The sequence below is a fragment of the Babylonia areolata genome, chromosome 10, assembly GCF_041734735.1.
Source record: "Babylonia areolata isolate BAREFJ2019XMU chromosome 10, ASM4173473v1, whole genome shotgun sequence".
Taxonomy (NCBI): Eukaryota; Metazoa; Mollusca; class Gastropoda; order Neogastropoda; family Buccinidae; genus Babylonia; species Babylonia areolata.
The window spans coordinates 39,113,193-39,128,192 of NC_134885.1; the positions used below are offsets into that span (position 1 = coordinate 39,113,193).

Genomic DNA, 15,000 nt, shown 5'->3' on the forward strand with positions numbered 1-15,000 from the left:
TTTCAGGGTGTGTTCCTTTCAAGGTGTGTTCTTTCAGGGTGTGTCCTTTTCCTTTCAGGGTGTGTCCCTTTCAGGGTGTGTCCCTTTCAAAGTGTGTCCCTTTCAGGGTGTGTTCCTTTCAGGGTGTGTCCCTTTCAGGGTGTGTTCCTTTTCCTTTCCGGGTGTGTTCTTTCAGGGTGTGTCCTTTTCCTTTCAGGGTGTGTTCCTTTCCCTTTCAGGGTGTGTTCCTTTCAAAGTGTGTCCCTTTCAGGGTGTGTTCCTTTCAGGGTGTGTCCCTTTCAGGGTGTGTTCCTTTCAAAGTGTGTCCCTTTCAGGGCGTGTTCCTTTCAAAGTGTGTTCCTTTCAGGGCGTGTTCCTTTCAAAGTGTGTTCCTTTCAGGGTGTGTCCCTTTCAGGGTGTGTTCCTTTCAGGGCGTGTTCCTTTCAAAGTGTGTCCCTTTCAGGGCGTGTTCCTTTCAAAGTGTGTTCCTTTCAGGGTGTGTCCCTTTCAGGGTGTGTTCTTTCAGGGTGTGTTCCTTTCAGGGTGTGTCCCTTCCCTTTCAGGGTGTGTTCCTTTCAAAGTGTGTTCCTTTCAAAGTGTGTCCCTTTCAGGGTGTGTTCCTTTTCCTTTCAGGGTGTGTTCTTTCAGGGTGTGTCCCTTTCAGGGTGTGTTCCTTTCAGGGTGTGTCCCTTTCAGGGTGTGTTCCTTTCAGGGTGTGTCCCTTCCCTTTCAGGGTTTTTTCCTTTCAGGGTGTGTCCCTTTCAGGGTGTGTCCATTTCAGGGTGTGTTCCTTTCAGGGTGTGTCCCTTTCAGGGTGTGTCCCTTTCAGTGTGTGTCCCTTTCAGGGTGTGTCCATTTCAGGGTGTGTCCATTTCAGGGTGTGTCCCTTTCAGGGTGTGTCCTTTTCCTTTTAGGGTGTGTCCCTTTCAGGGTGTGTCCCTTTCAGGGTGTGTCCCTTTCAAAGTGTGTTCCTTTCAGGGTGTGTTCCTTTCAAAGTGTCTCCCTTTCAGGGTGTGTTCCTTTCAGGGTGTGTTCCTTTCAAAGTGTGTTCCTTTCAGGGTGTGTTCCTTTCAGGGTGTGTCCCCTTCAGGGTGTGTTCCTTTTAGGGTGTGTCCCCTTCAGGGTGTGTTCCTTTCAGGGTGTGTCCCTTTCAGGGTGTGTCCTTTTCCTTTCAGGGTGTGTCCTTTTCCTTTCAGGGTGTGTTCCTTTCAGGGTGTGTCCCTTTCAGGGTGTGTCCTTTTCCTTTCAGGGTGTGTCCTTTTCCTTTCAGGGTGTGTTCCTTTCAGGGTGTGTCCTTTTCCTTTCAGGGTGTGCCCTTTTCCTTTCAGGGTGTGTTCCTTCCCATTCAAGGGTCGTATTTTTGCTGTCCAGGGGCCTGGCTGGTGCACGACGTGACTCAGCTGTCCGCCACCTACCTCCCTCTGCAGACAGCCCTCACCTCCTTCCTTGCCCTCCGCTCCCGCTCCTGCTCCCGCTTCCTGCAGCGTCTCCTGGCCACACTGGAGCCTGCTGGGATGCTGACGGAGCAGAAGAAGGAAGATCTCCTGGAGGCGGCAGCCAGAGGGGACGCCCTCGGGTCCCTGGTGGTCCCCCGAGCTCTGGCCCACGTGTACCTGGCGGCCCGTCTGGAGCCAGTTCCGCCCCGACCTCACCACCACGGTTAGTACCTTGACATCCGTTCGTTCCTTCCTTCCTTCCTTTGTTCGTCCCTTCGTTCGTTCTTTTGTTGAACGTCTACCCACAGCTGTGGCTTTGGACGAAAATCTATCATGGTTTGTGGGACGAAAAAGTAATAAAAAATAAAATTTTTAAAAAAAAGCAGCAAGATGGTGGCACGTTAGTTTTAGTGACTGAATCCGTATCAAAACTGAATTCAAATTACGAACAAAATAATAGTCGAAATCCACTTAAAACGAGTTGGAACAACATCTACTAGTGGTAATATTTTTTCATACCTGCGAAAAGTAAAGAAAAAAATGCCGGTAAAATAGGAGTCATAATTTAGGATGCTGTGGCTTGTTGTTGGCCTTTGGGAACCATCCCAACGCCGACTGTCCTAAAACTCTCTTGGCCGAGAGAGTGGGGATGTAACTTGGGCAAGACACTCTCCCCTATAATCAAATTCTAGCCCAAATAGTCGGAAAGGCAGTTGCCTCCTCTGCTGCTCTGATGGTCATAGTCGGACACGACTGACTATCACACACACACACACACACACACACACACACACACACACACACACACACATATATATATATATATATATATATATAGTGGAGTGATGGCCTAGAGGTAACGCGTCCGCCTAGGAAGCGAGAGAATCTGAAGGCGCTGGTTCGAATCACGCCTCAGCCGCCGATATTTTCTCCCCCTCCACTGGACCTTGAGTGGTGGTCGGATGAGACGATAAACCGAGGTCCCGTGTGCAGCATGCACTTAACGCACGTAAAAGAACCCACGGCAACAAAAGGGTTGTTCCTGGCAAAATTCTGTAGAAAAATCCACTTCGACAGGAAAAACAAATGAAACTGCACACAGGAAAAAATACCAAAAAAATGGGTGGCGCTGTAGTGTGGCGACGCGCTCTCCCTGGGGAGAGCAGCCCGAATTTCACACAGAGAAATCTGTTGTGATAAAAAGAAATACAAATACAAATACAATATATATATATATATGTCATTACCCTTTATTCTCCCCCCGAAAATGAAATGTATCCAACTAACATTCACAGGTGGGGACCGTCCGCCCTCATGGCTGCTCCGTCTTCTGGACTGTGTGAAGCAGTGCGAAATGGAGGAGAAGGAGGAGGAGGAGGGCAAGAAGAAGGAAGGGGTGAGAGGGGAGGAGGGGGAGAGGTCAAGGTTCAGGAGTGCTCTCCCTGCTGCCGTCCTGTCCCCAGTCACGTGGGCCCGTGCTTGCGGTCAGTGCCTTTGGGTGATGATGCCACCCACCACCCACACCCCTTGTGCCTTTCTTGTCGTGTGGGCGTGGCTTTGCTTGTCTTGTCTTCCTTTTTATTTTATTTTTTTTTTTTATTTTTTTTTTTACATGTACATGTGTGATATCACGTTTTTGAGTGGGGTGTGTGTGTGTGTGTGTGTGTGTGTGTGTGTGTGTGTGTGTGCGTGTGTGTGTGTGTGTTTTGCACGATGATATGATCGTTCATATCTGTTGTTGTTGTTTTTTATCACCAGTTTCAGTGTTTTGATTGCTGTTCACGTTTTAATTTTGTTGTATAATTCAAATGATGTTACTATATATCCTCATTTCCCCGACGGGGGTCAAAGGATTAGATATTCTTGATTCTTGTGTGTGTGTGTGTGTGTGTGTGTGTGTGTGTGTGTGTGTGTGTGTGCAACGCTGTGTGTGTGCAACGCTGTGTGTTTGTGTGCGATTGTGTGTGTGTATGTGTGTGTGTGCAACGCTGTGTGTTTGTGTGAAATTGTGTGTGTGTGTGTGTGTGTGTGTGTGTGTGTGTGTGTGTGTGTGTGTGTGTGTTTCTTTCAGTCTGTCTGTCCGTTTCAGTGTTTATGCTTGTCTGCGTATGTGTATGCATGTGTGTGCCTGTGTCTTTATGTATGTTTGTGTATCTGGCCGTCCGTGTATGTGTGTGAGTGTCTGTCTGTTTGTGTATGCCTCTGTGTGTCTGCTTTGTGTGTGTGTGTGTGTGTGTGTGTGTGTGTTTCTGTCTGTCTGTGTGTGTGTCTGTCTGTTAGTTTGAGTGTGAATGTGTCAGTCTGTCTGTCTGTGTATGAATCTGACGCCATTCTGGAACAGTTCCCCTTCCATCCGGTTTAATGGTGTGTGTCGTCGTTTGTGTAGTTACTTTCATGAGAGAAAAAAATTCAGTTTCTTTTTTAAATGACTGAAAGAGCTGGATGCAACACATTTTTTGTATTATTAATTCTCTTTGTGTGTGTGTGTGTGTGTGTGTGTGTGTGTGTGTGTGTGTGTGTGTGTGTGTTACAACAGAAAAACTGTTGTCGACTCAACAACATCGGACCAGAGATATAGATGGTGAGTGAAGTTTACACATGTGACCGCTGCGACAGAGACTGTCTCTCTCGCATCGGTCTCTACAGTCACAGGCGACGCTGCTTGGTCCAAGCAGACAGCCCACTGAGACGTTATGTCGGATATACTCTATCCATGGTCAGCCATGACCGAAGGAGGCCAACTACTGTGAAGTTTATTGATGTTCAGCATTTTATTATACTTTCAGGTTTTTTTTCTCTTCTCTTTTCTTTTCTTTTCTTTTCACACACACACACACACACACACACACACACACACACACACACACACACACACACACACACACACACACGCCACTCTTAATAATTATAATATAACATCTCGGTCTATTTTACAATATAATGCAATCCGATATAAATACAACACGGCACGACACAATACAACACACTGAAATACAATACAGTACAATGCAGTACAATACAGTATTATGATACAATACAATACAATGTGATACAATATATTACAATACAATCCACAACAATACACTGCAATACCTTACGACATGACACGGCACAATAGAATACAATATAATACAATATAATGCAGTACGTTTCGATATGAGACAACACAACACGACAGATTACAATACAATACAACAGGACACGGCACAACACAACACAACACAACAACACATCTCTATCAATTATTACTCCGACGGCAGACGGAACTCGGAGCGAAGCGGGTACGTCCACCATCACTGAGAACACACTGGTCAACACTGATTTGAAGGAGCAGGATCTCAAAGCCAACGAGGAATACCACAAGCTGGTTAAGGTGGCTGTGTGTGTGTGTGTGTGTGTGTGTGTGTGTGTGTGTGTGTGTGTGTGCACCTTCTGTCATTTGGGCTGTAATCATCAGGTCAGTGTGTGTGTGTGTGTCGGAGGGGGGTGGGGGGGTGTAGTGTAGTGTGTGTGTGTGTGTGTGTGTGTGCAGTGTGTGTGTGTGTGTGTGTGTGTAGTGTGTGTGTGTGTGTGTGTGTAGTGTAGTGTGTGTGTGTAGTGTGTGTGTGTGTGCACCTTCTCTCATTTGGGCTGTAATCATCAGTTCAGTGTGTGTGTGTGTGTGTGTGTGTGTGTGTGTGTGTAGTGTAGTGTAGTGTAGTGTAGTGTAGTGCGAGTGTGTATGTGTGTTAGTGTGTGTGTGTGGGTGGGGGGGCGAGGGGGGGTGAGTATGTGCGTTTGTCCATGGGTTCGTTGCGCGTGGTCCCGTTTTCATTCCTTGTCTTTATTTCAATCAGTTCCAGTCTGCGTATATCTATCTACCTACACTACATTTTGATAAATTGACTTGTTCGTTTATTTTTGTCTTTTTATTTGATTTCATTTTCATGCTGATATTTTACAAGTCAAACGAAGGATAGGACATAGCCTCTGAAGGCCTATCATTCAGCATGTTGGGTTTGAATGCGGAGGTCGGGTTCGGCATCTGCTGATGTTTTAATTAAGCGAGCAGATGTCGTGTAGCGCTCATGGATCTGCCCCGCATGCTCTTGAGACCGTCCCCTGAAACCGAAACTGGACGGGCGGGCGCAATAACCGAGTGGTTAAAGCGTTGGACTTTCAGTCTGAGGGTCCCGGGTTCGAATCTCGGTAACGGCGCCTGGTGGGTAAAGGGTGGAGGTTTTTCCGGTCTCCCAGGTCAACATAATTATTATGTGCAGACCTGCTAGTGCCTGAACCCCCTTCGTGTGTATACGCATGCAAAAGATCAAATACGCACGTTAAAGATACTGAGATCCATGTCAGCGTTCGGTGGATTATGGAAACAAGAACATACCCAGCATGCACGCCCCCGAAAACGGAGTATGGCTGCCTACATGGCGGGGTAAAAACGGTCATACACGTAAAAGCCCACTCGTGTACATACGGGTGAACGTGGGAGTTGCAGCCCACGAACGAAGAAGAAACTGAAACTGAAACTTTCATGTCCGCACGCTCTTGATACCTGTCTTGAAACTGAAACTGAAACCGAAAACTGATTCAGGACATTGACCGTCTGCTGGGAGGAGAGTGTGTGGACGCCACCAAGCAGCAGCGGGTTGGTCAGTTTGTGGATGAGGTCATCGATCACAGCCTCAGGGTCCCGTGGACAGCATCCAGAGGTGGGTGCCTCCCCTCATGTCACTGATCTGTTGGTTTGTCTCTACGACACTAACACGATAGATGTGGAGTGATGATCTAGAGGTAACGCGTCCGCTTGGGAAGCGAGAGAATCTGAGCGTGCTGGTTCAAGTCACGGGCTCAGCCGACGATATTTTCTCCCCGTCCAATAGACCTTGAGTGGTGGTTTGGACGCTAGTCATTCGGATGAGACGATAAACTGAGGTCATGTGCGCAGCATGCACTTGGCGCACGTAAAAGAAACCACGGCAACAAAAGGGTTGTTCCTGGCAAAATTCTGTAGAAAAATCCACTTCGATAGGAAAAACAAATACAACTGCATGCAGGAAAAAATAACAACAAAAAAAAGGGGTGGCGCTGTAGTGTAGCGACGCGCTTTCCCTGGAGAGAACAGACCGAATTTCACACAGAGAAATCTGTTGTGATAAAAAGAAATACAAATACAAATAAGATACAATGAATTATGATACTATAAACAATACAATACGGCACAATACGACTCAGTATCGTACAATACGACACAAAAGAATAGAATAGAATGCACTGATTTCACAAGTGCGCGCGCGCACACACACACGCACGCACACACACACACACACACACACACACACACACACTCAGAAATACTGATTAAGATTGCCAGTAGTTGTCATTTTTTTTTTTATCATATATTTTTTATTGTTATCTTTCTGCTGCTGCTGCTGATGATGATGGTGATTTACGAATATCATAAAAAAGTGAATAAATAAATAAATAAATAAATAAATAATGAAAATACGACACTGACACTTGTAGCAAACCTCAGCCCTCACTGTCCCCGCCCCCCGACCCCACCACCACCACCTACAACCCCCACACTCACCCACCCACCCACTCATCCCCACACCCTCCCCCCTCATCAGAGGCTGCCGCCAGCTCAGACGACGGGAGTTCGGTGGTGACGGTAGAAGACAACACGCTGGTGGACAACAGTCAGCAGGCAGGTGGCGCCCGTCAGCACGACCCCAGCGTCAGCGCCCTGGCCAGAACCCTGAAGACGTCAGGCTTGGCCCAGAGCCCGGAGGGGAGACAACCCGGCCCCATCGTTCTGAAGGCCTTCCAGGAGGAGAGCCTGTGCTGGGCCCGGAGGGGAAGGAACGTGGCCATCTTCCTGCCCACCGGTACGGGCAAGACCTTCCTGGTGCTGCGATACGTGCAGGTGACGTGACCTTTGCGCGCGCATGTGTGTGATATATATATATATTGAGTTACTCCCCTTGTGAATGCGATTAAACATTTTGTTACGCAGCACGCGAAAACCCCGGCTACAAGTCGCAGCCAGCGTTTCTTAGCTGTGCACAAAATAACATGTCAAAATATTGAAAATCGCGTCTTTGAAGTCTCATCTTTGCTGTCGGTAAGTGTTTTAACATAAAGCTGCCTGAAACTGTAGTTATAGGTACATGCACTGTTGGTATTGCTGCACACATTCGTGATTCGTCACATCAGTTGCAATGCAATGCTCAATGTATTTGACTCAGGGCTTTTTTTCTGAAATTACGTCAGCCGATGACATGGCACTTCACTTGATGACTGCAGTTTTTTGTAAACTGATCTGGGATCCATCAGCATTACGGGAAATATTTTTTTATTCAAACAAAAATGCAGCCTTTGTTTCTCAGTTGAACATTCACTGTCAGCATTGACTGCTTTGTCGCGGCGTGAGGTCACTCCTCCACTCGCCATTGACTTTGTTTGAGAACAGAGAGAAAATAAGAATTTCCCCTGTGCTTTTTTTTTTTCATAACGATATTCATAGTTTACTTAATTCTCAATCTTTTGACACCACATACATGCTCAAGGTGATTCTTGTTGAAGTTGTTCTAAAGTTACAAGCAGGCTTATGTGTGTTTTATTTATGAGCTGATTTCTCCATTTCTTCATTTCGGGCACATCATCTGAAAATTATAGAAACAAAACTATGATAGATAGACCGATTCTGGGTTTTTTTTGTAAGTTGATCTGTCATTTCTAAACTGTCTGAAAGTACGTAAATGGCAAAAATGATACAAATTCCGACTTACGCTGGATTTCGCGTGCTGCGTCACATTTATCCAAATCATGATTGGTGGATTGGACTGGATTGAAGATGACAACCCAAACGAAGTTTTATAGACAACTACGAGCCCACATTGGATTTCTTTCGTCTATGGTAATGATGACGATGATGAAACAATGATGGAAACACAGCAGGTGACACGCTGGTTTCTGGATCACATTTAAAAACAAAACTCTACTGACCCACTGTTAAATTTCGCATTTAAAACACTGCTAAACCATAGATCTAAAATAGAACAGCGCATATAGCTCTGTCAAATTTTCAGACTAACTAGAGTAGCATTTAAAACACTACTAAACCCACATACCTAAAATAGAACAGATTATAGAACTGTTGAATATCAGACACGTTTAAAACACTGCTAATCTATAGAGAATGTGGGGCTATATTCTGATCAAGGACGCTCGCCACTACAATCAAATTCTAGCCCAGATAGTTCGGATAGAATTTGCCTCCTGTGCTTTTCTGATGGTCATAGAAGGACATAACTGACAGTCATACAGTGCATAAATCTAAAATAGTACAACGTACAGCAAGACCAGGTTCATTGAAATCACATTCATAACACAATTATACCATCAATTTAGAGCAGCGTACAGCACTGTTAAATTTCCGACTAACTGATGTCGCATATAAAACACTATCAACCCATAGATCTTAAGTGTGACAGCCTATCACACTTTTAAATTTCAGTCCAACAGAAGTCACATTTAAAACACTATCAACCCGTAGATCTAAAATACAACAGCATGTTGCTCTATTAAATTTCAATCCAGCTGAAGTCACATTTAAAACACTATCGACCCGTAGATCTAAAATACAACAGCATGTTGCGCTGTTAAATTTAAGTCCAACAGAAGTCACATTCGAAACACAACTAACCCATAGATGGAAAACAGAACATCCTGTAGCGCTGTTAAATTCCAGACTAACCCAAGTCACACTGAAAACACTGCTAAGCCATAGATCTAAAACAGTGGAGCATATTATAGCCGTTGCAGGATCAGGTGCTGGACATCTGATCCACTATTCAGCAGTGATCAGGGTGGCGTGGCGTTGTGTCTTTGGGGAAGGCACTTTGCCCAGGTGTGAATGGGGAGCCTGACTTCTCCTGGGAATGGTCAAGACGGCGGAGGGAGAGGATTGGGCCTTGCCTTCCTATGAAGACAAGATGAAAAGGCAGTCTTACACAGATTTGTTTTGAATTTGTCTTTTCCTCGATGACATGACATAGAAGAATGAATGTAGACTGAAGTCCTAGCGAAATCGAAATTGGTCATTGATTCCCTCCTGGGGTGATTCCTTGTTCAAGGGTTGCACCGTGAAAGGCGACTTTTGAATTGTCTGGGGGGTTTTTAGTTCATGTGACAGGAAGTGCTGATCATCACCATCATCATCATCATCATCATCATAACCTCCACTACATCATCACCACCATCATCATCATCATGACCTCCACTACATCATCACCATCATCATTACCACCATCATCATCATCTTGACCTCCACTACATCATCACCACCATCATCATCATCATGACCTCCACTACATCATCACCATCATCATCATCATCATCATGACCTACAATACATCATCATCATCATGACCTCCACTACATCATCATCATCACCATCATCATCATGACCTCCACTACATCATCACCATCATCATCATCATCATGACCTACAATACATCATCATCATCATCATCATGACCTCCACTACATCATCATTATCACCATCATCATCATGACTTCCACTCCATCATCATCATCACCATCATCATCATGACCTCCACTCCATCATCATCATCATCATGACTTCCACTACATCATCATCATCATCATCATCATGACCTCCACTACATCACCATCATCATCATCATCATCATGACCTCCACTACATCATCATCATCATCATGACCTCCACTCCATCATCATCATCATCATCATGACCTCCACTACATCATCATCATCATCATCATCATGACCTTCACTCCATCATCATCATCATCATCATCATGACCTCCACTCCATCATCATCATGACCTCCACTACATCATCATCATTATGACCTCATCATCATCATCATCATGATGGCCACTACTACATCATCCTCATCATCATCATGACCTCCACTACATCATTATCATCATCATCATCATCACCACAACCACCACCACATCATCATCATCATCATCATCATCATCATCACCACCACCACCACCATCATCACCACCACCACATCATCATCACCACCACCTCAGCACCACCATCATCATCACCTCATCATCATCATTATCCCCACCACCATCATCATCACCACCACACCACCATCACCACCACCATCATCACCACCATCATCACCACCACCACCACATCACCATCACCACATCATCATCACCACCACATCACCACCACCACCACATCACCATCACCCTATCACCATCCCCACCGCCACATCACCACCATCATCACCACCACCATCATCACCACCACCACATCACCACCACCACCATCACCACCACCACTACCACATCATCACCACCACCACCACATCATCATCACCACCACACCACCATCATCATCACCACTACCATCATCACCATGATCACCACTACCACCATGATCACCACCACCACTTCATCATCACCAACACCATCATCAACACCACCACCATCATCATCACACAACCATCACAATCACCACCGCCACATCATCATCACTACCACCACATCACCATCACCTCATCATCATCATCATCATCACCAACACTCGTCATCATCAGCATCATCATCACCACCACATGACGATCACCACATGACCACCACCACCACATCATTATCACCACATCATCATCACCACCACCACATCACCATCATCACCACCATCACATCATCACCATCACCATCATCATGTTTACCAACAACATCGCCATTATCATCACTACATCATCATCATCACCCTCACCACACCATCATCATCATTATTATCATCACCACCACCACCACATCACCATCGCCTCATTATCATCATCATCATCATCATCATCGTCATCATCATCGCCACATCACCATCACCACCATTCAACATCGTCCTCACCAGCATCACTGTGTCCCTGTGACAGGAACTGCTGAGTGAGTCCAGACCCCCCGCCTCCCCAGTACACGTACTCTTCATGGCCCCCAAGGTGAAGCTGGCGGAGCAGCAGTACCACAGGTTCTTGAAATACTTCCCGGATGTCACCTACCTCCGGACAGGCAAGAGCAGGAGTTCCAACGCTCCCTTCTCCGAACTCCTCAAAATGTCAGTAACTGTGTCTCTGTGACTGGTGGGTGTGTGGGGGAGGTGAGGGGTTTGTGTGCATGCATGCATGTGTGTGAGTGTGTGTGTGTGTGTGTGTGTGTGTGAATGGGTCCCATACCTATGACAGGTACAGCGAGCATACTTTCACACCTAAATCTTTTTGATGAGGTCTGGTGTTGATAGTGACCCTTGGCTGTTCCAGCAGGTGTCTTCTGATCAGGGTGTTAGTGGTGACAGTTGTAGCCAGTTCTTGTGATGCCACTTGCGTTGGTGATGACCGTTGTAGCCAGTTATTGCGATGACACCTATGTTGATGATAGGAGTATTCAGGTGTTATTTCGATGTGTGTGGTGTCAACATGTACCAGGTGTTATTTCAGTGTGTGTGGTGTCAACATGTACTAGGTGTTATTTCAGTGTGTGTGGTGTCAACATGTACCAGGTGTTATTTCAGTGTGTGTGGTGTCAGCATGTACCAGGTGTTATTTCAGTGTGTGTGGTGTCAGCATGTACCAGGTGTTATTTCATTGTGTGTGGTGTCAGCATGTACCAGGTGTTATTTCAGTGTGTGTGGTGTCAGCATGTACCAGGTGTTATTTCAGTGTGTGTGGTGTTGATATGTACCAGGTGTTATTTCGGTGTGTGTGGTGTCAACATGTTCCAGGTGTTATTTCGGTGTGTGTGGTGTCAACATGTACCAGGTGTTATTTCATTGTGTGTGTGGTGTCAACATGTACCAGGTGTTGTTTCAGTGTGTGGTGTCAACAGATACCAGGTGTTATTTCAGTTTGTGTGGTATTCACAATTACCAGGTGTTATTTCTCTGTGTGTCGTGTCAACCTGTACCAGGTGTTATTCTTATTTCGGTGTGTGTGGTGTCAACAGGTGCCAGGTGTTATATCGGTGTGTTCATTGTCAACATGTAGCAGGTGCCATTATTATTTTGATATGCATGTGTCAACATGTACCAGGTGTTATTGTTATTTCGGTGTGCGTGGTGTCAACAAATACTAGATTTTCTTTCTTTCAGGGTATGAGGTGTTGACATGTACCAGGTGTTATATCAGTGTGTGTGGTATCAACTAATGTCAGGTGTTATTTCGATGTGTGTGGTGTCAACATGTAACACTTGCTGTTCTCATTTTGATGTGTGTATGTGTGTAATGTCGACAGGTACAAGGTGTTGGTGATGACCCACCAGGTGTGTGTGTTGTGATGTCGACAGGTACAAGGTGATCATGATGACCCACCAGGTGTGTGTTGTGATGTCGACAGGTACAAGGTGTTCGTGATGACCCACCAGGTGTGTGTTGTGATGTCGACAGGTACAAGGTGTTCGTGATGACCCACCAGGTGTGTGTTGTGATGTCGACAGGTACAAGGTGATGATGATGACCCACCAGGTGTGTGTTGTGATGTCGCAGGTACGTGTTGGATGACAAACTAGATTTTGTTAGGGTTGTTGTGAATGTCGACAGGTGTAAAGGTGTGTGTGATGACCTACAGGTGTGTGTGTGTGTTGACATGTAACCTTGCTGTCTCAGGTGTGTGTGTTGTGATGTCGACAGGTACAAGTGTTGATGATGACCCACCAGGTGTGTGTTGTGATGTCGACAGGTACAAGGTGATCATGATGACCCACCAGGTGTGTGTTGTGATGTCGACAGGTACAAGGTGTTGATGATGACCCACCAGGTGTGTGTTGTGATGTCGACAGGTACAAGGTGTTGATGATGACCCACCAGGTGTGTGTTGTGATGTCGACAGGTACAAGGTGTTGATGATGACCCACCAGGTGTGTGTTGTGATGTCGACAGGTACAAGGTGTTGATGATGACCCACCAGGTGTGTGTGTTGTGATGTCGACAGGTACAAGGTGTTGATGATGACCCACCAGGTGTGTGTTGTGATGTCGACAGGTACAAGGTGATCATGATGACCCACCAGGTGTGTGTTGTGATGTCGACAGGTACAAGGTGTTGATGATGACCCACCAGGTGTGTGTTGTGATGTCGACAGGTACAAGGTGTTGATGATTACCCACCAGGTGTGTGTTGTGATGTCGACAGGTACAAGGTGTTGATGATGACCCACCAGGTGTGTGTGTTGTGATGTCGACAGGTACAAGGTGTTGATGATGACCCACCAGGTGTGTGTGTTGTGATGTCGACAGGTACAAGGTGTTGATGATGACCCACCAGGTGTGTGTGTTGTGATGTCGACAGGTACAAGGTGTTGATGATGACCCACCAGGTGTGTGTGTTGTGATGTCGACAGGTACAAGGTGTTGATGATGACCCACCAGGTGTGTGTTGTGATGTCGACAGGTACAAGGTGTTCGTGATGACCCACCAGGTGTGTATGTGTGTGAGATGTCGACAGGTACAAGGTGTTTATGATCACCCACCAGGTGTGTGTTGTGATGTCGACAGGTACAAGGTGTTGATGATTACCCACCAGGTGTGTGTTGTGATGTCGACAGGTACAAGGTGTTGATGATGACCCACCAGGTGTGTGTTGTGATGTCGACAGGTACAAGGTGTTGGTGATGACCCACCAGGTGTGTGTTGTGATGTCGACAGGTACAAGGTGATCATGATGACCCACCAGGTGTGTGTTGTGATGTCGACAGGTACAAGGTGTTGATGATGACCCACCAGGTGTGTGTTGTGATGTCGACAGGTACAAGGTGTTCGTGATGACCTACCAGGTGTGTGTTGTGATGTCGACAGGTACAAGGTGTTGATGATGACCCACCAGGTGTGTGTTGTGATGTCGACAGGTACAAGGTGTTGATGATGACCCACCAGGTGTGTGTTGTGATGTCGACAGGTACAAGGTGTTCGTGATGACCTACCAGGTGTGTGTTGTGATGTCGACAGGTACAAGGTGTTGATGATGACCCACCAGGTGTGTGTTGTGATGTCGACAGGTACAAGGTGTTCATGATGACCCACCAGGTGTGTGTTGTGATGTCGACAGGTACAAGGTGTTCGTGATGACCCCCAGGTGCGTGGTGGAGGCGGTGGAGAGGAAGGAGGTGGGCGTGGGGGACTTCAGCCTGCTGGTGCTGGATGAGTGTCATCACGCCATTGGCAGGCACGACTACAAGGTGCTCATGGACCTCTACATGGATACGAAGTTCTCTCCAAATGCTCCCCCCATGCCTCAGGTCTGTAGGTGCCTTTTGTAAGTGTAGCTGATATGGTTCTGTCCGCAGTCTCTGACAGCTCTTTTAAACTGAAACTCTGGTGATGCTGTGTGTGTGTGTGTGTGTGTGTGTGTGAGGGTGGGGGGGGCGGGGCGGGGAGAGAGAAACCAACTAAAAATCTCACTTTCTTCTTTCGAGTATGTGTGTGTGTGTGTGGAGAAAGAGAGTCCTGCAGCTCTCCGGGAGGGGCCATTACGGGTGGTAGATGGATGGCGGGGTCTGGCACCCGATCAAACAGTAGTAGGCGAAACGG

General features: G+C 46.4%; 1 protein-coding gene across 2 annotated transcripts in view; it reads left to right on the forward strand.

Annotated features, from left to right (window-relative positions):
- The window catches only part of LOC143286997 (ATP-dependent RNA helicase DHX58-like), a 49,956-nt gene that overhangs the window by 13,328 nt on the left and 21,628 nt on the right, over window positions 1–15,000 (forward strand). For both annotated transcript variants that reach the window (XM_076594997.1, XM_076594998.1), the window contains exons 4-11: window positions 1,351–1,638; window positions 2,711–2,899; window positions 3,952–3,996; window positions 4,676–4,788; window positions 5,998–6,115; window positions 7,037–7,332; window positions 11,359–11,537; window positions 14,519–14,708. In XM_076594997.1, coding sequence (XP_076451112.1) covers window positions 1,351–1,638; window positions 2,711–2,899; window positions 3,952–3,996; window positions 4,676–4,788; window positions 5,998–6,115; window positions 7,037–7,332; window positions 11,359–11,537; window positions 14,519–14,708 — 1,418 coding nt within the window. The remainder of the gene's footprint in view (window positions 1–1,350; window positions 1,639–2,710; window positions 2,900–3,951; window positions 3,997–4,675; window positions 4,789–5,997; window positions 6,116–7,036; window positions 7,333–11,358; window positions 11,538–14,518; window positions 14,709–15,000) is intronic.